This window comes from Leptosomus discolor, unplaced genomic scaffold (assembly GCF_034619465.1).
Source record: "Leptosomus discolor isolate bLepDis1 unplaced genomic scaffold, bLepDis1.hap2 HAP2_SCAFFOLD_133, whole genome shotgun sequence".
NCBI classification, from domain to species: Eukaryota; Metazoa; Chordata; class Aves; order Leptosomiformes; family Leptosomidae; genus Leptosomus; species Leptosomus discolor.
Genome location: NW_028237773.1, coordinates 1,411 through 22,677, shown reverse-complemented (window position 1 = coordinate 22,677; position 21,267 = coordinate 1,411). Strand labels below are relative to the sequence as shown.

The window sequence follows — 21,267 nt, the reverse complement described above, 5'->3', positions numbered from 1 at the left end:
AGGATGGATGGATGGATGTATTTAGGATGGATGGATAGATGTGGGGATGGATGGACATGTGGTGGTATGGAGAAAGAGGGAGGACTGGATGAATGATTGTTTTATTAATTAACTGGATGGACGGATGGATGGTTGGAGGGATGTGTGGATGTTGATGCCCTGCGTGGTGGCCTCTCTGTTGCAGCCCCAGCCGAGCCGGAGGAGGAACCGCCATCGCCGCCGGTCCTGGGCGAGCTCAGGGCCTCCCACGTCAGCCCCGACTCCGTCCAGCTGGAGTGGAGCGTCCCCGAGGGCACCTTTGACTCCTTCACGGTGCAGTACAGGGACGCCCAGGGGCAGCCCCAGGCGGTGCCCGTGGACGGTGGCTCGCGCACGGTGAGCGTGCCGGGGCTGTCGCCGTCCCGCCGCTACAAGTTCAACCTGTACGGGGTGTGGGGTCGGAAGCGCCTGGGCCCCGTCTCCACCGACGCCGTCACAGGTGAGGGGGGCTCTGGGCTCTCTCTGCACCCCAGGTTTGCAGTGGCAGAAGGTTGGGCAGGGCCGTGGTGGGTCACTTGGGTCACGTGGGAACGGCCAACATCTCTTGGGTGTTGACAAGGGTGTGGATGATGGGATGGGTGGGTGTAATTGGAAGGTTGGATGGGTGGCTGGATAGATGGGTGGCTGGACGGATGGATGGATGGATGGTTCGATGGATGGATGGATGGATGGATGGATGGATGGATGGATGGATGGATTTTTGAGTTTTTGGATAGGTGGCTGGAAAAACATTTGGGTGGACCTGTTGATGGCTGGATAGTGGAATGGATGGAATCACGGGCAGATGGAATTGTGGGAGGCCCCATGGATAATCGGAGCATTTTAGGAACGAGGGGATGGACAGGTTCCTGCTGGGGTAGCTGGGCTGATGACGGATCCATGGACCGATGTGAGGGAGAAGATTCATGGAGAGCTGATGGGTGACCGGGTGGAAGGCAGCATGGGTGGGTGGGAGACACGTGGATGGGGAGCTGGAGGGAAGGGCGGGTTTCTGTCGGTCTGGCATGTGCATTGGCTGCCGAAGGGCTGCTGGGGTGGTTGAGTGGAATGGTGGACGGAGAGGGGGAGGAGTGGGCCATGGGTGGAAAGGGGCTGACTGGGTGAGGCGAGTGCTGGGTGGGTGATTAAATGGCTGGGGATAGGCAGAGGGATGGATGGAGCGGATAGATGGATGGGTCGATGGATGGGTGAAGATTCGGATATGTCTGGGTGTTGCAGGGATTGAAAGGTGGTTTGGAGGGTTGGATGGGCAAATGGTTAGATGGGAGTATGGAAGGTGGGTGGATGGACACTGGGTGAGTGTGTTGGATGTGTGTTTAGTCCGAGGAGTGGTGGGTGAGATGGTTTGGTGTTTGAGTGGAGGAATGGATTCAGGGAGGGATTGTTGGAAAACTTTGCATGTCAAGAGCTTTGTTGGAAACCTGGAGGGGTGGATTTTGTTGTGGCATGGACAGATGGATATTTGGGTGGTTTGATGGGTGTTTGGGTGGGTTTAGGCATGGATGGATGGAGGGATGGATGATCAGAGGATTGTGTGGCTGTGCTGCGGACTGGTTGGTTGATTGGGTGGGTGGATGGATGGATGGCTGTATCTAGGATGGATGGATGGATGTATTTAGGATGGATGGATATATGTGGGGATGGATGGACGTGTGGTGGTATGGAGAAAGAGGGAGGACTGGATGAATGATTGTTTTATTAATTAACTGGATGGACGGATGGATGGTTGGAGGGACGTGTGGATGTTGATGCCCTGCGTGGTGTCCTCTCTGTTGCAGCCCCAGCCGAGCCAGAGGAGGAACCGCCATCGCCGCCGGTCCTGGGCGAGCTCAGGGCCTCCCACGTCAGCCCCGACTCCGTCCAGCTGGAGTGGAGCGTCCGCGAGGGCACCTTTGACTCCTTCACGGTGCAGTACAGGGACGCCCAGGGGCAGCCCCAGGCGGTGCCCGTGGACGGTGGCTCGCGCACGGTGAGCGTGCCAGGGCTGTCGCCGTCCCGCCGCTACAAGTTCAACCTGTATGGGGTGTGGGGTCGGAAGCGCCTGGGCCCCGTCTCCACCGACGCCATCACAGGTGAGGTGGGCTCTGGGCTCTCTCTGCACCCCGGGTTTGCAGTGGCAGAAGGTTGGGGAGGGCCGTGGTGGGTCACTTGTTTGTCTTGGGAAACGGGAGGACCTGTTGGGTGTGATGTGGGGCTGGATCATGGATGGGTGCTTGGAAGGTTGGAAGGATGAGGGGACGGGTGGGTGGGTGCATATTTGGATGGGTGGACGAATGGACAAATTGTGGGCTGGGGCCCTCATTGCAAGAAGGAAATTGAGGTTCTGGAGCGTATCCAGAGAAGGGCAACGAAGGTGGTGAAGGGTCTGGAGACCAGGTCTGATGGGCAGCGGCTGAGGGAACTGGGGTGCCCAGGGAGGTGGTGGGGTCACCATCCCAGGAGGTAATGAAATGATGAGTAGATGAGGTGCTACGGGACATGCTTTAGTGGTGGGCTGGGCACTGCTGGGCTAATGATTGGACTTGATGATCTCCAAGTTCTTTCCCAACCACGATGATTCCGTGATGCCGTGGTTGAATGTGTGTTTGGTTCGTGGGCTGGATATGTGATTGGGTGGTTGTGTGTCCAGAGAGCTGGATGAGAGCGGGAATCGTTGGACGATGGGTGGTGGGACTGTTGGTTGGATGAGTGTTTGTCTGGAGGGAGAAAGGAGCCTCTGTTTGGTTGGATGGTTGAATGGAGGTGTGGATTCAAGGAGTGAAATATGGAGAGATCGGAGAGAGAAATGGTTGGATGGATGGATGGTTGTGTGGGTGGGTGGTTGGGTAGCTGACGGTGGGAGGTTGGTGATTAGGTTGATTTTAAGGACAGATGGTTGAAGAGATGGCTGCCTGGGTCTGTGAGAGTTTTGGTGGTAGGATGGGTGGTAAGAAGGACGGATTGAAGGAGCAATGGATGGAGGAGTTCAGGGAAGAGTGGTTGATTGGATGGGTGGAAGCATAGATGGTTGGATGGAGAAATGTAGGGAGAGAGAAGGTTGCACGGGGAGGCAGAGCAAGGGATTGGTGTGTGGATGAAAGGGATGACGAAGACATGGATGAATGAATGGATGACGACATGGGTGACCAAACCCAGCGTTATTGGGCAGAGAGATGGTTTTTTGGGGTGTTTGGTTGAGGGTTGGGTGATTTGGTGGATGACTGGAGACCCGACGGTGAGCGGAAGGGTGCCTGCGTGGATGTGTGGGAGGCTGCTGGGTAGAAGAGCATTAGGGATGGTTGGAAGGAGAGGTGGGTGGGTGCTTGGGTGGCCTGATACCTGGAGAGGGGACTTCTTGACTGGCTGGATGGACGGATGGATGCACGGATTGATGGACAGGTGGATGGTTGGAGGGACGTGTGGATGTTGATGCCCTGCGTGGTGTCCTCTCTGTTGCAGCCCCAGCCGAGCCGGAGGAGAAACCGCCATCGCCGCCGGTCCTGGGCGAGCTCAGGGCCTCCCACGTCAGCCCCGACTCCGTCCAGCTGGAGTGGAGCGTCCGCGAGGGCACCTTTGACTCCTTCACGGTGCAGTACAAGGACGCCCAGGGGCAGCCCCAGGCGGTGCCCGTGGACGGTGGCTCGCGCACGGTGAGCGTGCCGGGGCTGTCGCCGTCCCGCCGCTACAAGTTCAACCTGTACGGGGTGTGGGGTCGGAAGCACCTGGGCCCCGTCTCCACCGACGCCATCACAGGTGAGGGGGACTCTTTGCCCCATGTGTGTCCTGTTTGGAAGTGGCTTTGATGTGGGCCATGAGCTGGGGCAAGGTCTGTCCTGGTTCTGTTTGGCCTCTTGGGAACCAGGAATGTCTGTCGAGTGCTGCCTGGGTTGGAGGGACGGGAGCATGGAAGGGTGGAGGGCTGGACAGAGGGATGGATAGGTGATGGGTAGATGATAACTGGTTGCATGAGAGATGGCGGGACCATGGAGTGGATGAACGTTCGGTTTCTTGATGGACAGGTGGATGGATGGACCTTTCCACCTGGCATCGTGCTGTCTCTGTTGCAGCTCCAGCTCCAGAAGAAGAGACACCAACCTCTCAGCCCCGCCTGGGCGAGCTCACGGCCTCCCACGTCAGCCCCGACTCCGTCCAGCTGGAGTGGAGCGTCCCCGAGGGCACCTTTGACTCCTTCACGGTGCAGTACAGGGACCCCCGGGGGCAGCTCGAGTCGCTGCTCGTGGATGGAGGGTTCCACACCGTGACCGTGGCTGGTCTGGCACCGTCCCACCGCTACAACTTCTACCTGTACGGGGTGGTGGGGCAGAAACGTCTTGGTCCCATCTCTCTTGACACCATCACGGGTGCGGGCCTGTGCTGGATCTGTCCATGTCCCCTTTGGGCGCTGGGTTGGGAATGCGGCAGGAGGTCGGACAGGGCCCGTCCCAGTCCCTTGGGCCTGGTGGGAAATGGGGACATCTCTTGGGTGCTGGCTGGGGGCCGGGAACGGGAGGGTTGGAGGGGTCGGGGGATATGAACGGATGGGTGGTTTATTGGTTGGGTGAATGGACACACGGGTGGAGGGAGGGATGGTGACATGCATGGATGGACAGACAGACAGGCGGGCAGACACATGGGTGGATGGAGGGATGGATGAGTGGAGGGATGGTGACATGGATGGTTGAATGGGTGGGAAAAGGCACAGGGAGGATGGATGGATGGATGGATGGATGGATGGATGGATGGATGGATGGATGGATGGATGGATGGATGGATGGGTTGGTGGAGGGAGGAAGAGTTGGAAAGAAGATGGAGGGATGGTGGGATGAGGGAGTGAGGATGGATGGATGGGTGGTGGATGGAGGACAGATTGATGATGGATGGATGAAGGATGGAAGTAGGATGGATGGATGGATGGAAGGAGGATGGGTGGCTGGAGGGAGGAAGGCTTAGAAGGAAGATGGAGGAATGGAGGATGGACGGTGGTGAGACAGAGAGCGGATGGATGGATGGGTGGCTAGAGGAATGTTTGGCTGGTTGTTGAACAGAGGGATGGGTGGATGGGTTGATGTTTCTGCCCTGCGTTGTGTCCTCTCTGTTTCAGCCCCAGCCCCACCAAAGGAGGAACCGCCATCGCAGCCCCGCCTGGGCGAGCTGACAGCCCCTCATGTCACCCCCGACTCCGTCCAGCTGGAGTGGAGCGTCCCCGAGGGCACCTTTGACTCCTTCACGGTGCAGTACAGGGACGCCCAGGGGCAGCCCCAGGCGGTGCCCGTGGACGGTGGCTCGCGCACGGTGAGCGTGCCGGGGCTGTCGCCGTCCCGCCGCTACAAGTTCAACCTGTACGGGGTGTGGGGTCGGGAGCGCCTGGGCCCCATCTCCACCGACGCCGTCACAGGTGAGGGGGGCTCTGGGCTCTCTCTGCACCCCGGGTTTGCAGTGGCAGAAGGTTGGGGAGGGCTGTGGTGGGTCACTTGGGTCACGTGGGAACGGGCAACATCTCTTGGGTGCTGACAAGGGTGTGGATGATGGGATGGGTGGGTGCAATTGGAAGTATGGATGGGTGGATGGATGGATGGGTGGCTAGAAGGATGGCTGGCTGGAAGTTTGGATGGATGGATGGATGAATGAATGGATGGAAGGATGGAAGGAAGTTGCTTCTGTGATGTTTTGGCTGTTTGGATGACTGGCTGGATCCTTGGCTGGCTGGATCCATGGATTTGTGGGAAATGGGGACAAATTCGTGGCACTACGTGTGGGATGGATGGAGGGGGTGGGAGCGTGGAGGCTGGGGGGATGGAGGGGCTGCCTGATGGATGTGTGGAGGACCGATGAGTGGATGTTTGGTGGATTGGTTGAATGGGTGGAGGGACTGAAGGTCGGTTGGATGGACAGACGCTGGAGGGTTGGATGGGTGATTGGATGGGTGGAAGGATGGATGGATCGTTGGGTGGACTGATGTGGTCATGGGGCGAGGAATGTGTGGGTAGGTGGAAGGGAACACGGGTCTGCAGGAGATGGGTGGATGTGGGGTGAGGGGGTGAAAAGGTGGATCTATGGTGATTGGCTGGTTGGATGGTTGGGAGGTTGGGTGGGTGGTGAGTGAGTGGTTTTGTGGGCGTTTGGATGGTTGGTTGGAGGGTTGGATGGATGGTTGGATGGATGGTTGGATGGATGGTTGGATGGATGGTTGCATAGATGGGTGGGTGGATGATTGATGCTCGGACAGTTGGATGGTTGAACGGTTGGATGGTGGATGGTTGGATGGTAGATGGTTGGATGGTTGATGGTGGATGGTTGATGGTGGATGGTTGATGGTGGATGGTTGGACGGTTGATGGTTGGACAGTTGATGATTGGACAGTTGATGATTGGACAGTTGGATGGTTGAACAGTTGGATGGTTGAACAGTTGGATGGTCGATGGTTGATGGCGGATGGTTGGATGGTTCAATGTTTGGATGGTTGATAGGGGATGGTTGGATGTTTGGATGGTTGATGATTGGATGGTTGATGGTGGGTGGTTGATGGTGGGTGGTTGATGGTGGGTGGTTGATGGTGGATGGTTGGACAGTTGGATGGTTGATGGTGGATGGTTGGATGGTGGATGGTTGAGTGGTTGGATAGTTGGACAGTTGATGGTGGCTGGTTGGACAGTTGATGATTGGACAGTTGGATGGTTGAACAGTTGGATGGTGGATGGTTGATGGCGGATGGTTGGACGGTTGAATGTTTGGATGGTTGATGGTGGATGGTTGGATGTTTGGACTGTTGGATGGTGGATGGTGGATGGTTGGACAGTTGGATGGTTGATGGTGGATGGTTGGGTGGTTGGACAGTTGATGACTGAGCGGGGGACGGGCGGTGTGTCCATGGGGGTTTCTGTGGAATTGCTGGTCAGAGAAGGGGGGGATCAACGTGGGGTTCCTGCGGGTGTATAGGGTGGGGAGATCAGTGGCCGGGTCCTTGGGGAGTTTGGGGTGTCAGCAGCCACACCCCTCCCCTGCAGGAGCCCCGGGGACCCTCTGGGTGGGAACCATGTGGCCCCGCAGTGCCCGGCTGCACTGGGCGCCACCCCGCGCCCCCCGTGACGGCTACGACCTGGTCTATGGCCCCCCTGGGGGACCCCAGAAGGTAAAGTCCCCCCCCCCCAGGGCACACCAGAACCCCCCGGGGACCCCAATATTCCTTGTGGGACCTCAATACCCCTCCAAGGACCCCGTTAAGCTCTTGGAGACCCCGATGCCACCCTGGGGACCCCAATATTCTTTGTGGGACCCCAATACCCTCCCAGGGACCCCAATACCCTCCCAATATCTCCCCCTGCACCCCAATACCCCCAGTACTTCCCTAGGATGTCCAATAAGGCCCTGGGGACCCAAATAACACCCAGGGGACCCCAATATTCACTGTGGGACCCCAATACCCTCCCAGGGACACCAGTAACTCCTTGGAGAACCCAGTAACCCCTCAGGGACCCCAATATCCCCCATGCACCCCAATATCCCCCATGGGACCCCTTATACTCTCTTAGGGCACCCCAATATCCCCTTGGGGGACCCCAGTAACACCCCTGGAGACCCCAGGAGCACTGAGGGGACACCAGTAACCCCTCAGGGACCCAAATATCTCCCTGTGCACCCCAATACCCCCTGTGGGACCCCCAATACTCCCTTAGGACACTCCAGTGCCCCTCCACAAGACTTAAATGAGGCCCTGGGGAGCCCAACAACTCCTTGGGGACCCCAATAATCCTTGTGGGACCCCAATACCCTCCCAGGGCCCCCAATATTCCTTGCAGGACCCCAGTAACTCCTTGGGGACCCTAGTATCCCCCCCCAGGACCCCAATATCCTCTTGGGGGACCTTGATAACATCCCTGGGGACCCCAGGAACACCAAGGGGACCCCAATAACCACTGAGGACCCCAATACTTCCCCCAGACAGTGCAGCTGCCCCCCGAGGCGACGTCCCATCAGCTGTGGGGGCTGGAGCCAGCGGGGCGCTATGGGGTGGAGCTGTGGGGCCGGGGGGGGGATGGCCCCCCCACCCACCTGGAGGTCACCTTTGACACCCGTGAGCTGGACGCCTGGGTCCTTGGGTGGGGGGTGCTGGGCCCTTGGGTGGGGGGGTCACCCAGACGTGTGGGTCCTTGGGTGGGGGGCACCCAGACACTTGGGTCCGTGGAGGGGGCTGCTGGGTTTTTGGGTGGGGGACACCCATACACCTGGGTCCTTGGGGGGCTGCTGGGTCTTTGGGTGGGGGGCACCCAGATATGTGGGTCCCTGATGGAGGGGAGCCTGGGTTCTTGGGTGGGGGGCACCCACACACCTGGGTCCTTGGGGGGGGCAGGCTGGGTCTTTGGGTGGGGGGCACCCAGACATGTGGGTCCTTGAGGGGAGTGGTCTGAGTTCTTGGGGGGGGGGCACCCAGATATGTGGGTCCTTGGGGGATGGGGGGCTGGGTCCCTTGGGTGGGGGGCACCCAGACGTGTGGGTCCTTGGGGGATGGGGGGCTGGGTCCCTTGGGTGGGGGGCACCCAGACGTGTGGGTCCTTGGGGGATGGGGGGCTGGGTCCCTTGGGTGGGGGGCACCCAGATATGTGGGTCCTTGGGGGATGGGGGGCTGGGTCCCTTGGGTGGGGGGCACCCAGATATGTGGGTCCTTGGGGGATGGGGGGCTGGGTCCCTTGGGTGGGGGGGGACACTCGGACACTTAGGTCCCCCCCTCCCCCACCAGCTCCCCTCCCCCACCCACACCCCCGAGACTGCGCCGAGGAGCAGCTGAATGGGCCGGGGCCTTCGCGCGAGACCCTCATCTTCCTCGGGGGAGACCCCGGGAGACCCCTGCGTGTCTTCTGCGACATGGAGACCGACGGTGGTGGCTGGCTGGTGGGACAGCTGGGGAGAACTGGGAAGCACTGGGGGATGCTGGGAGAGGCTGGGTGGCTTCCATGGAGGGGGGGGGTTATGTGGGGAAATGGGGCTTTTGGGGTGCGTTGGGGGGGGTCTTGAGGGCAACAGGAGGACTTGGAGGCACCGGGAGGCCACTGGGAGAGGCTGGGGGGCTTCTACAGGGGGTATTGGGGGATAGGGGGGTCTTGGGGGGCAATAGGGGGTCTTGGGAGGCATTGAGGGGGCTAGGGAGGAACTGGGAGGCACTGGGAGGGGATGAGTGAGTCATATGGGGGGTATTGGGGGGGAATGGGTGGTCCTGGGGGTCCTGGGGGGGTCTGGTGGGGAACTAGGGCGCACTGGGAGAGTCTGGAGGGGAGGGGGTGTATGAGTGGCTGTTGGGGGGATATGGGGGGAAATGGGTGGTCTTAGGGGGCACTAGGGGGTCCTGGGGGGCATTGGGGGTGATAGGGGGACTAGTGGGGAAATTGGGGGGTACTGGGAGGGGCGGGGGGGGTCATATAGGGGATTTTATGGGGGGGAAATGCAGAGCAATAGGGAGTTTGGGGGGAAATGGGTGGTCTTGTGGGGCAATAGTGGGTCCTGGGGAGCATTAAGGGTGATAGGGGGACTAGTGGGGAATTGGGGGGCACTGGGAGGGGCGGGGCATTCATATAGGGGATTTTATGGGGGGAGCAATGGGGTGTTTGGGGGGCAACAGGGGCACTGGGGGGAACTGGAAGGGGCTGGGAGGGTCATTTTGGGAGTATTGGGGAAATGGGGGAGCAATGGGGGGATCGGGGGGGGGCCGTGGGGGAAAATGGGGGGCTCTGGGGGGTCAGAGGGGGGGGTGGGGGTTGTTGGGGACCCCCTGACCCCCCTTCCCCAGGTGTTCCAGCGCCGCCAGGACGGGGGCACCGATTTCTGGCGGGGGTGGGACGCCTACGCCCGCGGCTTCGGCAACGTCACCGGGGAGTTCTGGCTGGGTGAGGACCCTGGGGGGGGGGACACACACCCCAATGTTGGGGGGACCGCAGTGTCGGGGGGACCCCGGTGTTTGGGCTGGGGCACCCAGGTGTTGAGAGGACTTGGGGGGACCCTGGTGTTCGGGATGGGGGACGCAGGAGTTTGGGGGGACCTAGTTGTTTTTTGGGGAGGGGGACACTGGGGTGTTGGGGGGACATCTAGGGGGACCTAGAAATTCAAGGGGGGACCCAGATGGCTGGGGGCAGGGGGACACACACTTAGGGGGACCTAAGCTCATGGGTGGGCTCAGGGGAGGGGACCCAGGCATCTGGGGGGGTCTTTGGAGGGTCCCCAGGCATCTGGGAGGGGTCCCCAGGCATCTGGGTGGGTCTTTTGGGGGGTCCCCAGGCGTCTGGGGGGGCCCCAGGAGTTTGGGTGGGCTCAGGGAAGGGGACCCAGACATCTGGCGGGGGTCTTTGGAGGGTCCCCAGGCATCTGGGAGGGGTCCCCAGGCATCTGGGTGGGTCTTTGGGGGGTCCCCAGGCATCTGAGGGGGCCCCAGGAGTTTGGGTGGGCTCAGGGAAGGGGACCCAGACATCTGGGGGGGTCTTTGGAGGGTCCCCAGGTGTCTGGGGGGGGGGGCAGGAGTTTGGGTGGGCTCAGGGAAGGGTCCCCAGGTGTCTGGGTGCGTCTTTGAGGGGTCCCCAGGCATCGGGGGGGGACCTAGGAGTTTGGGTGGGCTCAGGGGAGGGTCCCCAGGCATCTGGGGGGGTGACCAAAGCAGGGGACCGAGGTGTCCACGGTGGGGGGGGGACACCCAGGTGGGCGCAAGGAGGGGGGACCCAGGCGTGTGGGTGGGTCTTTGGAGGGTCCCCAGGCTTCTGGGGGGAACCCCAGGAGTTTGGGTGGGCTCAGGGGAGGGTCCCCAGGCATCTGGGTGGGTCTTTGGAGGGTCCCCAGGCATCGGGGGGGGGCCCAGGAGTTTGGGTGGGCTCAGGGAAGGGTCCCCAGGCATCTGGGGGGGTCTTTGGAGGGTCCCCAGGCTTCTGGGGGGAACCCCAGGAGTTTGGGTGGGCTCAGGGAAGGGTCCCCAGGCATCTGGGGGGGTCTTTGGAGGGTCCCCAGGCATCGGGGGGGGGCCCAGGAGTTTGGGTGGGCTCAGGGAAGGGTCCCCAGGCATCTGGGGGGGTCTTTGGAGGGTCCCCAGGCATCTAAGGGCGCCCCAGGAGTTCGGGTGGGCTCCAGGGGGGGGGACACACACCCCCAGGCGTCTGGGCGGCGGTGGGACACGGGCGTTGGGGGCGCAGGGAACGAGGCGCTGCACGCCCTGACGGCGGGGACCCCCACGGAGCTGCGGGTGGATCTCCGCACCCCGCGGGAGGCCGCCTTCGCCCGCTACCGCGACTTCGCCGTCGCCGGCCCCGAGGACCATTATCGCCTCCGCCTCGGCGCCTACAGCGGCACCGCCGGTACGGGGGGTTGAGGGGGGGGGGGGGAGCTGTCTTGGGGGTCCTCGGGACATCCTGGAGGGGTTTTGGGGGGTTGTGGAGGCATTTTGGGGGGTCCCTTGGCCCATGAAGGAAGCCTAACGGGGGGGAATATTGGGGGGCGTCTTGGCGCACGGAGGGGCTGGGAGGGGTCTTAGGGGTCCTGATGGGTCTTGAAGGGGGCTTAGCGTGTCCTCGGGGGTCCTGGAAGGTTCTTGGGGGTCCTGGAGGGATCTTGGGGGTCCTGAAGGGGTCTTGGTGGGTCCCTTGGCCCATGAAGGAAGCCCTAGAGGGGAATGTTGGGGGTGTCTTGGCGCATGGAGGGGCTGAGAAGGGTCTTAGGGGTCCTGATGGGTCTTGAAGGGGGCTTGGCGTGTCCTCGAGGGTCCTGGAGGGGGTCTTGGGGGTTCCTCAGTGGCCTTGAGGGGGTCCTGGAGAGTTCTTGGGGGTCCTGGAGGGATCTTGGGGGTCCTGAAGGGGTCTTGGTGGGTCCCTTGGCCCATGAAGGAAGCCCTAGAGGGGAATATTGGGGGTGTCTTGGCGCATGGAGGGGCTGAGAAGGGTCTTAGGGGTCCTGGAGGGGGTCTTGGGGAGTCCTAAGTGGTCTTGAGGGGGTCCTGGAGGGATCTTGGGGGTCCTGGAGGGGTCTTGGGGGGTTGTGGAGGCATCTTGGGGGATCCCTTGGCCCATGAAGAAAGCCTAATGGGGGAATATTGGGGGTATCTTGGTGCATGGAGGGGCTGGGAGGGGTCTTAGGGGTCCTGATGGGTCTTGAAGGGGGCTTAGCGTGTCCTCGGGGGTCCTGGAAGGTTCTTGGGGGTCCTGGAGGGATCTTGGGGGTCCTGAAGGGGTCTTGGTGGGTCCCTTGGCCCATGAAGGAAGCCCTAGAGGGGAATGTTGGGGGTGTCTTGGCGCATGGAGGGGCTGAGAAGGGTCTTAGGGGTCCTGATGGGTCTTGAAGGGGGCTTGGCGTGTCCTCGAGGGTCCTGGAGGGGGTCTTGGGGGTTCCTCAGTGGCCTTGAGGGGGTCCTGGAGAGTTCTTGGGGGTCCTGGAGGGATCTTGGGGGTCCTGAAGGGGTCTTGGTGGGTCCCTTGGCCCATGAAGGAAGCCCTAGAGGGGAATATTGGGGGTGTCTTGGCGCATGGAGGGGCTGAGAAGGGTCTTAGGGGTCCTGGAGGGGGTCTTGGGGAGTCCTAAGTGGTCTTGAGGGGGTCCTGGAGGGATCTTGGGGGTCCTGGAGGGGTCTTGGGGGGTTGTGGAGGCATCTTGGGGGATCCCTTGGCCCATGAAGAAAGCCTAATGGGGGAATATTGGGGGTATCTTGGTGCATGGAGGGGCTGGGAGGGGTCTTAGGGGTCCTGATGGGTCTTGAAGGGGGCTTGGCGTGTCCTCGGGGGTCCTGGAGGGTTCTTGGGGGTCCTGGAGGGATCTTGGGGGTCCTGAAGGGGTCTTGGTGGGTCCCTTGGCCCATGAAGGAAGCCCTAGAGGGGAATGTTGGGGGTGTCTTGGCGCACGGAGGGGCTGGGAGGGGTCTTAGGGGTCCTGGTGGGTCTTGAAGGGGGCTTGGCGTGTCCTCGGGGGTCCTGGAGGGGGTCTTGGGGGTCCTGAAGGGGTCTTGGGGGTCCCTTGGCCCATGAAGGAAGCCCTAGGGGGGAATGTTGGGGGCGTCTTGGCACATGGAGGGGCTGGGAGGGCTCTTAGGGGTCCTGGAGGGGGTCTTAGGGGGGTCCTGAGTGGCCTTGAGGGGGTCCTGGAGGGATCTTGGGGGGTCGTGGAGGCATCTTGGGGGGTCATTTGGCTCATGAAGGAAGTCCTAGGGGGGAATATTGGGGGTCTCTTGGCCCATGGGGAGGGGCTGCAGGGGTCTTGGGGGTCCTGTTGGGTCCTGGAGGGGGTTTGGCACATCCTCGGGGGTCCTGGAGGGATCTTGGGGGGTTCTGGAGGGGTCTTGGGGGTCCCTTGGCCCATGAAGGAAGCCCTAGGGGGGAATATTGGGGGTCTCTTGGCCCATGGGGGGGGGTCTTAGGGGTCCTGATGGGTCCTGGAGGGGACTTGGGGGGGTTCTTGGGGGTCCTTGAGGGGTCTTGGGGGTCTCTTGGCCCATGAAGGGGGTCCTGGGGGTGGAATATTGGGGGTCTCTTGGCCCATGGTGGGAGGGTTCCTGAAAGGGGCTTGAGGGGGGGGTTGGGGGGGGTCCTAAGTGGTCTTGGGGGTTCTGGAGGGGTCTTGGGGGTCCCTGGGGGGTCCTTGGGGGTTCCTGGGGGGATCTGGGGAGTCTCTGGACCAGGTGGGGGTCCCTGGGGTGGGGGGTGGGGGCTTGAGGGTCTCCAGACCGTGGGTGTCTGATGGGGGGGGGGGGTCGCTGGGGGGGGGGGTGTTCATGGAGTGTCCTTGGGGGTCCATGGGGGGGGGTGGGGGGTGGTCTTGGGGATCCCTTGGCCCTGGGCGATTCGAGGGGGGTTGTTGGAGGGGTTGTTGGGGGGCATCCCTGGGGGGGGGTGTCCCTGGGGGGGGGGGTGTGTGTGTCTGGGGGGTCTCCAGACCTTGGCGGGGGGGGTCTTGGGGGTCTTTGGGCAATGGGGGTGTCCCTGGGCGGGGGGGGCCCATGGGAGAAATTGGGGGTCTCTGGACCCTGGGGGTAGTCTGGGGGTCTCTGGGCCATGGGGCTCCCCGGGGGGGTGGTGTCTCCCGCAGAGGGGTTGCTTGGGGGGGTCCCCCTGGGGGGGGTTCCTGGGGGTCTCTGAGCCATGGGGGTGTTTCTGGAAGGGGGGGGGGGGTGTCCCTGGGGGGAGTTCCCTTGGCGGGGGGGGGGGGGGGAACGAGGGGTCTCCAGACGCTGGGGGGGTTCCTGGGGGTCTCTGGGCCATGGGGGGGGGGGGGCTGACGGGGGGTCCCACAGGGGGGGTTGATGGGGGGGCTCCCCCTGGGGGTCTTTGAGCCATGGGGGGTCCCTGGGGGGGGGGGTATCTCCGACAGGGGCGTTCCTGGGGGTCTCTGGGCCATGGGGCTCCCCGGTGGGGGGGGGGGGGGCTGCTGGGGGGTCCCGCAGGGGGGGTTGCTTGGGGGGGCTCCCCCTGGGGGGGGTTCCTGGGGGTCTCTGAGCCATGGGGGTTCTCTGGGGGGGGTGTCTCCGGCAGGGGGGTTCCTGGGGGTCTCTGGGCCATGGGGGTTCTCTGAGGGGGGGGTGTGTCTCCCGCAGGGGGGTTGCTTGAGGGGCTCCCCCTTGGGGGGTTTCCTGGGGGTCTCTGAGCCATGGGGGTTCTCTGGGGGGGGGGGGTGTCTCCGGCAGGGGGGTTCCTGGGGGTCTCTGGGCCATGGGGGGTTCCCTGAGGGGGGGGGGTGTGTCTCCCGCAGGGGGGGTTGCTTGGGGGGTTTCCTGGGGGTCTCTGAGCCATGGGGCTCCCCGGGGGGGGGGGGGCTGACGGGGGGGGTCCCGCAGGGGACGCCCTCTCCTACCACGCCGGCAGCCCCTTCTCCACGCGGGACCGGGACCCCCGCGGCCGCCCCCGCCCCTGCGCCGTGGCCTACGCGGGGGCCTGGTGGTACCACAACTGCCACTACGCGAACCTCAACGGCCGCTACGGGACCCCCCTCCACCACCAGGCACCTGGGGGGGGGGCGGGGGGGCACCTATGGGGGGGCTGGGGGGGGGGAGGGGGGGCTAAGGGAGCCGGGGAGGAGTTATGGGGGGTGGGGGTGGGGAGCTGGGGGGGGACACCTATGGGGGGCTGGGGGGGGCTGGGGGGGGGGCTATGGGGGCTGGGGGGGGGCTAATGGGGGCTGGGGAGGGGGGGGGGCTAAGGGAGCCGGGGAGGGGTTATGGGGGGTGGGGGGGGGAGCTGGGGGGGGAACCTATGGGGGCTGGGGGGGGCTGGGGGGGGGCTATGGGGGCTGGGGGGGGCTATGGGGGCTGGGGAGGGACCTATGGGGGCTAGGGGGGGTCTATGGGGGCTGGGGAGGGGGGGGGCTAAGGGAGCCGGGGAGGGGTTATGGGGGGTGGGGGGGGGAGCTGGGGGGGGGAACCTATGGGGGCTGGGGGGGTCTAGGGGGGGGTCTATGGGGGCTGGGGGGGGGGCTATGGGGGCTGGGGAGGGGACCTATGGGGGCTCTGGGGGGGCTATGGGAGCCGGGGGGGGGGTTATGGGGGGTGGGTGGGGAGCTGTGGGGGGACTATGGGGGCTGGGGGGGGCTATGGGGGCTGGGGAGGGGGGGGGCTAAGGGAGCCGGGGAGGGGTTATGGGGGGTGGGGGGGGGAGCTGGGGGGGGGGAACCTATGGGGGCTGGGGGGGTCTAGGGGGGGGTCTATGGGGGCTGGGGGGGGGGGGCTATGGGGGCTGGGGAGGGACCTATGGGGGCTCTGGGGGGGCTATGGGAGCCGGGGGGGGGGTTATGGGGGGGGGGTGGGGAGCTGTGGGGGGACCTATGGGGACTGGGGTGGGGGGGCTATGGGGGGCTGGGGAGGGACCTATGGGGGCTGGGGGGGGGTTGGGGGGGGGGCTATGGGGGCTGGGGAGGGGGGGGGGCTAAGGGAGCCGGGGAGGGGTTATGGGGGGTGGGGGGGGGAGCTGGGGGGGGGAACCTATGGGGGCTGGGGGGGTCTAGAGGGGGGTCTATGGGGGCTGGGGGGGGGGGGCTATGGGGGCTGGGGAGGGACCTATGGGGGCTCTGGGGGGGCTATGGGAGCCGGGGGGGGGGGTTATGGGGGGTGGGTGGGGAGCTGTGGGGGGACCTATGGGGACTGGGGTGGGGGGGCTATGGGGGCTGGGGAGGGACCTATGGGGGCTGGGGGGGGCTGGGGGGGGGGCTATGGGGGCTGGGGGGGGCTATGGGGGCTGGGGAGGGGGGGGGCTAAGGGAGCCGGGGAGGGGTTATGGGGGGTGGGGGGGGGGAGCTGGGGGGGGAACCTATGGGGGCTGGGGGGGTCTAGGGGGGTCTATGGGGGCTGGGGGGGGGGGCTATGGGGGCTGGGGAGGGACCTATGGGGGCTCTGGGGGGGCTATGGGAGCCGGGGGGGGGGTTATGGGGGGGGGGGTGGGGAGCTGTGGGGGGACCTATGGGGACTGGGGTGGGGGGGCTATGGGGGCTGGGGAGGGACCTATGGGGGCTGGGGGGGGCTGGGGGGGGGCTATGGGGGCTGGGGGGGGCTCTGGGGGCTGGGGAGGGGGGGGGCTAAGGGAGCCGGGGAGGGGTTATGGGGGGTGGGGGGGGGGAGCTGGGGGGGGGAACCTATGGGGGCTGGGGGGGTCTAGGGGGGGGTCTATGGGGGCTGGGGGGGGGGGCTATGGGGGCTGGGGAGGGACCTATGGGGGCTCTGGGGGGGCTATGGGAGCCGGGGGGGGGGGTTATGGGGGGTGGGTGGGGAGCTGTGGGGGGACCTATGGGGACTGGGGTGGGGGGGCTATGGGGGCTGGGGAGGGACCTATGGGGGCTGGGGGGGGCTGGGGGGGGGCTATGGGGGCTGGGGGGGGCTCTGGGGGCTGGGGAGGGGGGGGGCTAAGGGAGCCGGGGAGGGGTTATGGGGGGTGGGGGGGGAGCTGGGGGAGGGACCTATGGGGGCTGGGGGGGGCTGGGGGGGGGCTATGGGGCTGGGGGGGGCTATGGGGGCTGGGGAGGGGGGGGGCTAAGGGAGCCGGGGAGGGGTTATGGGGGGTGGGGGGGGGAGCTGAGGGGGGGAACCTATGGGGGCTGGGGGGGTCTAGGGGGGGGTCTATGGGGGCTGGGGGGGGGGGCTATGGGGGCTGGGGAGGGACCTATGGGGGCTCTGGGGGGGCTATGGGAGCCCGGGGGGGGGTTATGGGGGGTGGGTGGGGAGCTGTGGGGGGACCTATGGGGACTGGGGTGGGGGGGCTATGGGGGCTGGGGAGGGACCTATGGGGGCTGGGGGGGGCTGGGGGGGGGCTATGGGGGCTGGGGGGGGCTATGGGGGCTGGGGAGGGGGGGGGCTAAGGGAGCCGGGGAGGGGTTATGGGGGGTGGGGGGGGGAGCTGGGGGGGGGAACCTATGGGGGCTGGGGGGGTCTAGGGGGGGTCTATGGGGGCTGGGGGGGGGGGCTATGGGGGCTGGGGAGGGGACCTATGGGGGCTCTGGGGGGGCTGTGGGAGCCGGGGGGGGGGTTATGGGGGGTGGGGGGGGAGCTGTGGGGGGACCTATGGGGACTGGGGTGGGGGGGCTATGGGGGCTGGGAGGGACCTATGGGGGCTGGGGGGGGCTGGGGGGGGGGCTATGGGGGCTGGGGGTTGCACCTATGGGGTCTGGGGGGGACACACCTATGGGGGGTGGAGGGGCACCTGTGCAGGCTGGGGAGGGACATATGGGGTCGGGGGGGGGGGGGGCTTTGGGGGCCGGGGGGGGCCTGTGGGTACTGGAGGGGGATGTGTGGGGGCTGGGGGGGGGGGGGGGGGGGGGCGCTATGGGTGCTGGGGTGTACCTATGGGGGCTGGGGGTTGCACCTATGGCAGCTTGGGGAGGGCTATGGAGGCTGGGGGGGGGGCTATGGGGGCTGGAGGGGGGGACATATGGGGGCTGGGTGGGGCCTGTGGGGGTCGGGGGGGGATGACTTGACTGGGGAAGGGGGGGTGATGGGGCCAGATTGGGGTCAGTGGGGTCTATAGGGGCCATAATGGGGTCTATAGGGACCATAGGAACCCAGGGGGACCTATAGGAGGCCATAGAGAGCAACCAGAGGGCACCTATGTGTGGTTGATGGGGTCTATAGGGGCCATAAGGGCACCTAAATGGGACATAAGGGGGTCGGGGGGGGGGCGGGGGGGGGGCTATAGGGGCCATCTTGGGGTCTGCAGGGGCCGTAGTGGTGCTATAGGAGCCGGGGGGGGATCTGTAGGGTCCATAATGGCCTCTATAGGGACAAAGGAGGGGCCTGAAGTGGCCGTAGGGGGTCTATAGACACGGGGGGGGGGTGGGTGGTCTATAAAGGCCGTGGGGGGGCATATGGGTGTCTAAAGGGCCCACGGAGGGGGCCTGTGGGGGGCATACGGGCACCTATAGGGGCTGTATGGGGGTCTATAAGGGGCATTAGGGGCTATATGAGCCGGGGGGGGTGTGTCTGTATGGGCCATAGGAAGGTCTATAGGGGTGCACAGGTGTTTATAGGGGCCACAGGGGGACCTATAGGGGCATATGAGGGGGACTATAGGGGCTATATGGGGGGGGCCTGTAGGGGTATATGAGGGCATCTGAGGGCTACATGAGAGTCTGTAGGGGCTATATGGGGGTCCATAGGGGCTATACAGAAGTCTATAGGGGTCATGGCCTGGCCCACAGCAGTGGGTACCCGTGGGGACCATAGGGGTGCCAAGAGGGCCCTGAGATGGTGGGGGGCACTGGGGACCGATGGGGGCCCTATGGGGGCCCTATGGAGGCTATGCAGCCACACACCCAATAGGGTCCATAGGGCCCAAGACCCTATAGATGCTTGGCCCAGATCCCCTCTGGCTGGGCCCCTATAGGAGCAATAAGGCCTGAGGTGGGGAGGGGATGGTATCTCTAGGGCCCCTATAGGGATCTATAGGGGTTTATAGGGGCCTATAAGGTACCTGTAGAGGTCAGTTGGGGCCTATAGGGTTCTAGAGGGGCTTATAGGGTGCATATAGGAGTCTACATGGTGCCTATAGGGATCAACAGGGGCCTATGAGGAGTTTATAGGGCACCTGTAGGGGTCAGGAGGGGCCTATAGGTGTTGATACGGTGCATATAAGGGCTTATAGGGTGCCGATGGGGGTCTATAGAGTGCCTATAGGGGTCTGTAGGGGTTGATAGGGTGCTGATAGGGGCCTATAGGTGTTGATTGGGGGCCAATAGGGTGCCTATAGGGGCTTATGGGGGGTCTATAAGGGTTGACAGGATGCCTATAGGGACTTATAGGGTGCTGATAGGGGCCTATAGGTGTCAATTGGGGGACAATAGGGGTCTATAGGGTGCTGATAGGGGCTTATAGGGTGCCGATAAGGGGCCAATAGGCATCTATAGGGGTTGATAGGGTGCCTATAGGTGTTGATCGGGTGCCTATAGGTGCCTGTAGGTGTCAATAGGGGGCCAATAGGGGGCTTATAGGGGCCTATAGGTGTCAACAGGGGGCCAATAGGGGTCTATAGGGTGTCTACAGGGGTCTATAGGTGTTGATCGGGTGCCTATAGGGGCCTGTAGGTGTCAATAGGGGGCCAATAGGGGGCTTATAGGGGCCTATAGGTGTCAACAGGGGGGCCAATAGGGGTCTATAGGGTGTCTACAGGGGTCTATAGGTGTTGATCGGGTGCCTATAGGGGCCTGTAGGTGTCAATAGGGGGCCAATAGGGGGCTTATAGGGGCCTATAGGTGTCAACAGGGGGCCAATAGGGGTCTATAGGGTGTCTACAGGGGTCTATAGGGGTTGATCGGGTGCCTATAGGGGCCTGTAGGTGTCAATAGGGGGCCAATAGGGGGCTTATAGGGGCCTATAGGTGTCAACAGGGGGCCAATAGGGGTCTATAGGGTGTCTACAGGGGTCTATAGGGGTTGATCGGGTGCCTATAGGGGCCTGTAGGTGGCGATAGGGTGCCCATAGGGGCTGAGGGGGGGGGGGGGGGGCTCTAGGGTGCCTATAGGGGTCTATGGGTCTGGGGAGGGGTCTATAGGGCTCCGGCGGGTCCGTGGGGGGCCCTATAGGGCCTGACCCCCCCCCCCCCCCCCCCCCCCCAGGGCGTCACGTGGTTCCCCTGGAAAGGCTTCGGCGTCTCCCTCCCCTTCACCGAGATGAAGCTGCGGCCGCGGCGCGACTGAGGGGGGGGAGGGGCGGGGGGGGGGGGGAGGGGCTTTATTGGGGGAATAAAGAGCTGCCGGGGAGCCCCTGGCCCGGGACCCCGCGTCCGCGGGGGGGGGGGGGAGGGAGAGGGGGGACACTCAGGCGTCCGGGGGTGCGGGCGGGGGGCGGGGTGTGGGGAGGGGGCGGGGGGCAGACAGGGGGGCGGGGTTCAGGGTGGGGGTGGGCAGGGTGCGGGTGGCGGGTCAGGGTGGGGGCGGGCAGGGGTGTGGGGCGCGGGTGGGTGCGGGTCAGGGTGGGGGCGGGCAGGGTGCGGGGTTCAGGGTGGGGGCGGGCAGGGTGCGGGGGTACCAGCAGGGTGCAGACAGGGGTGCGGGCAGGGGCAGGGTGCGGGATTCAGGGTGCGGGGTTCAGGGTGCGGACACGGTTACGGCGGGGCCAGGCGGGGTGCGGGGTACCGGCGGGGTGCGGGTCAGGGCGGGGGCGGGCAGGGTGTGGGCAGGGCCGCAGGCAGGGTGCCGGGTGCAGGCAGGGGTGCAGGCAGGATGCGGGCAGGGTGCGGGTAGGGTGCGGGTCAGTGCCGGGTGCGGACAGGGGTGCGGGCAGGGTGCGGGGTGCGGGCAGGGTGCGGGTCAGTGCCGGGTGCGGACAGGGGCAGGGTGCGGGCAGGGTGCGGGGTGCGGGCAGGGTGCGGGTCAGTGCCGGGTGCAGACAGGGGTGCGGACAGGGGTGCGGGCAGGGTGCGGGGTGCGGGCAGGGTGCGGGTCAGTGCCGGTGCAGACAGGGGTGCGGACAGGGGTGCGGGCAGGGTGCGGGCAGGGTGCGGGGTGCGGGCAGGGTGCGGGTCAGTGCCGGGTGCAGACAGGGGTGCGGGCAGGGGCAGGGCAGGGCTGGGCAGGGTGCGGGGCGCGGGTGGCGGGTCAGGGCGGGGGCGGGCAGGGCCGCAGGCAGGGTGCCGGGTGCAGACAGGGGTGCAGGCAGGATGCGGGCAGGGTGCGGGGGTGCGGGTAGGGTGCGGGTCAGTGCCGGGTGCAGACAGGGGTGCAGGCAGGATGCGGGCAGGGTGCGGGGTGCGGGTCAGGACGGGGGCGGGCAGGGGTGCCGGTAGGGTGCAGGCAGGGTGCAGAGGGTGCGGGCAGGGTGTAGGGTGC

The 21,267-nt window shown here is 64.9% G+C and overlaps 1 protein-coding gene across 1 annotated transcript in view; it reads left to right on the top strand.

Moving 5' to 3' along the window:
- Positions 1 to 20,136, top strand: part of TNXB (tenascin XB) — a 67,077-nt gene extending 46,941 nt beyond the window's left edge. The window contains exons 33-44 of the mRNA XM_086480971.1: positions 185 to 529; positions 1,818 to 2,111; positions 3,478 to 3,771; positions 4,086 to 4,379; positions 5,120 to 5,413; positions 7,023 to 7,147; positions 7,957 to 8,089; positions 8,753 to 8,904; positions 9,797 to 9,893; positions 11,181 to 11,342; positions 14,801 to 14,964; positions 20,056 to 20,136. Of these exons, the coding sequence (XP_086337097.1) occupies positions 185 to 529; positions 1,818 to 2,111; positions 3,478 to 3,771; positions 4,086 to 4,379; positions 5,120 to 5,413; positions 7,023 to 7,147; positions 7,957 to 8,089; positions 8,753 to 8,904; positions 9,797 to 9,893; positions 11,181 to 11,342; positions 14,801 to 14,964; positions 20,056 to 20,136 (2,435 nt within the window). The remainder of the gene's footprint in view (positions 1 to 184; positions 530 to 1,817; positions 2,112 to 3,477; positions 3,772 to 4,085; positions 4,380 to 5,119; positions 5,414 to 7,022; positions 7,148 to 7,956; positions 8,090 to 8,752; positions 8,905 to 9,796; positions 9,894 to 11,180; positions 11,343 to 14,800; positions 14,965 to 20,055) is intronic.
- The last annotated feature ends 1,131 nt before the right edge of the window (positions 20,137 to 21,267 follow it).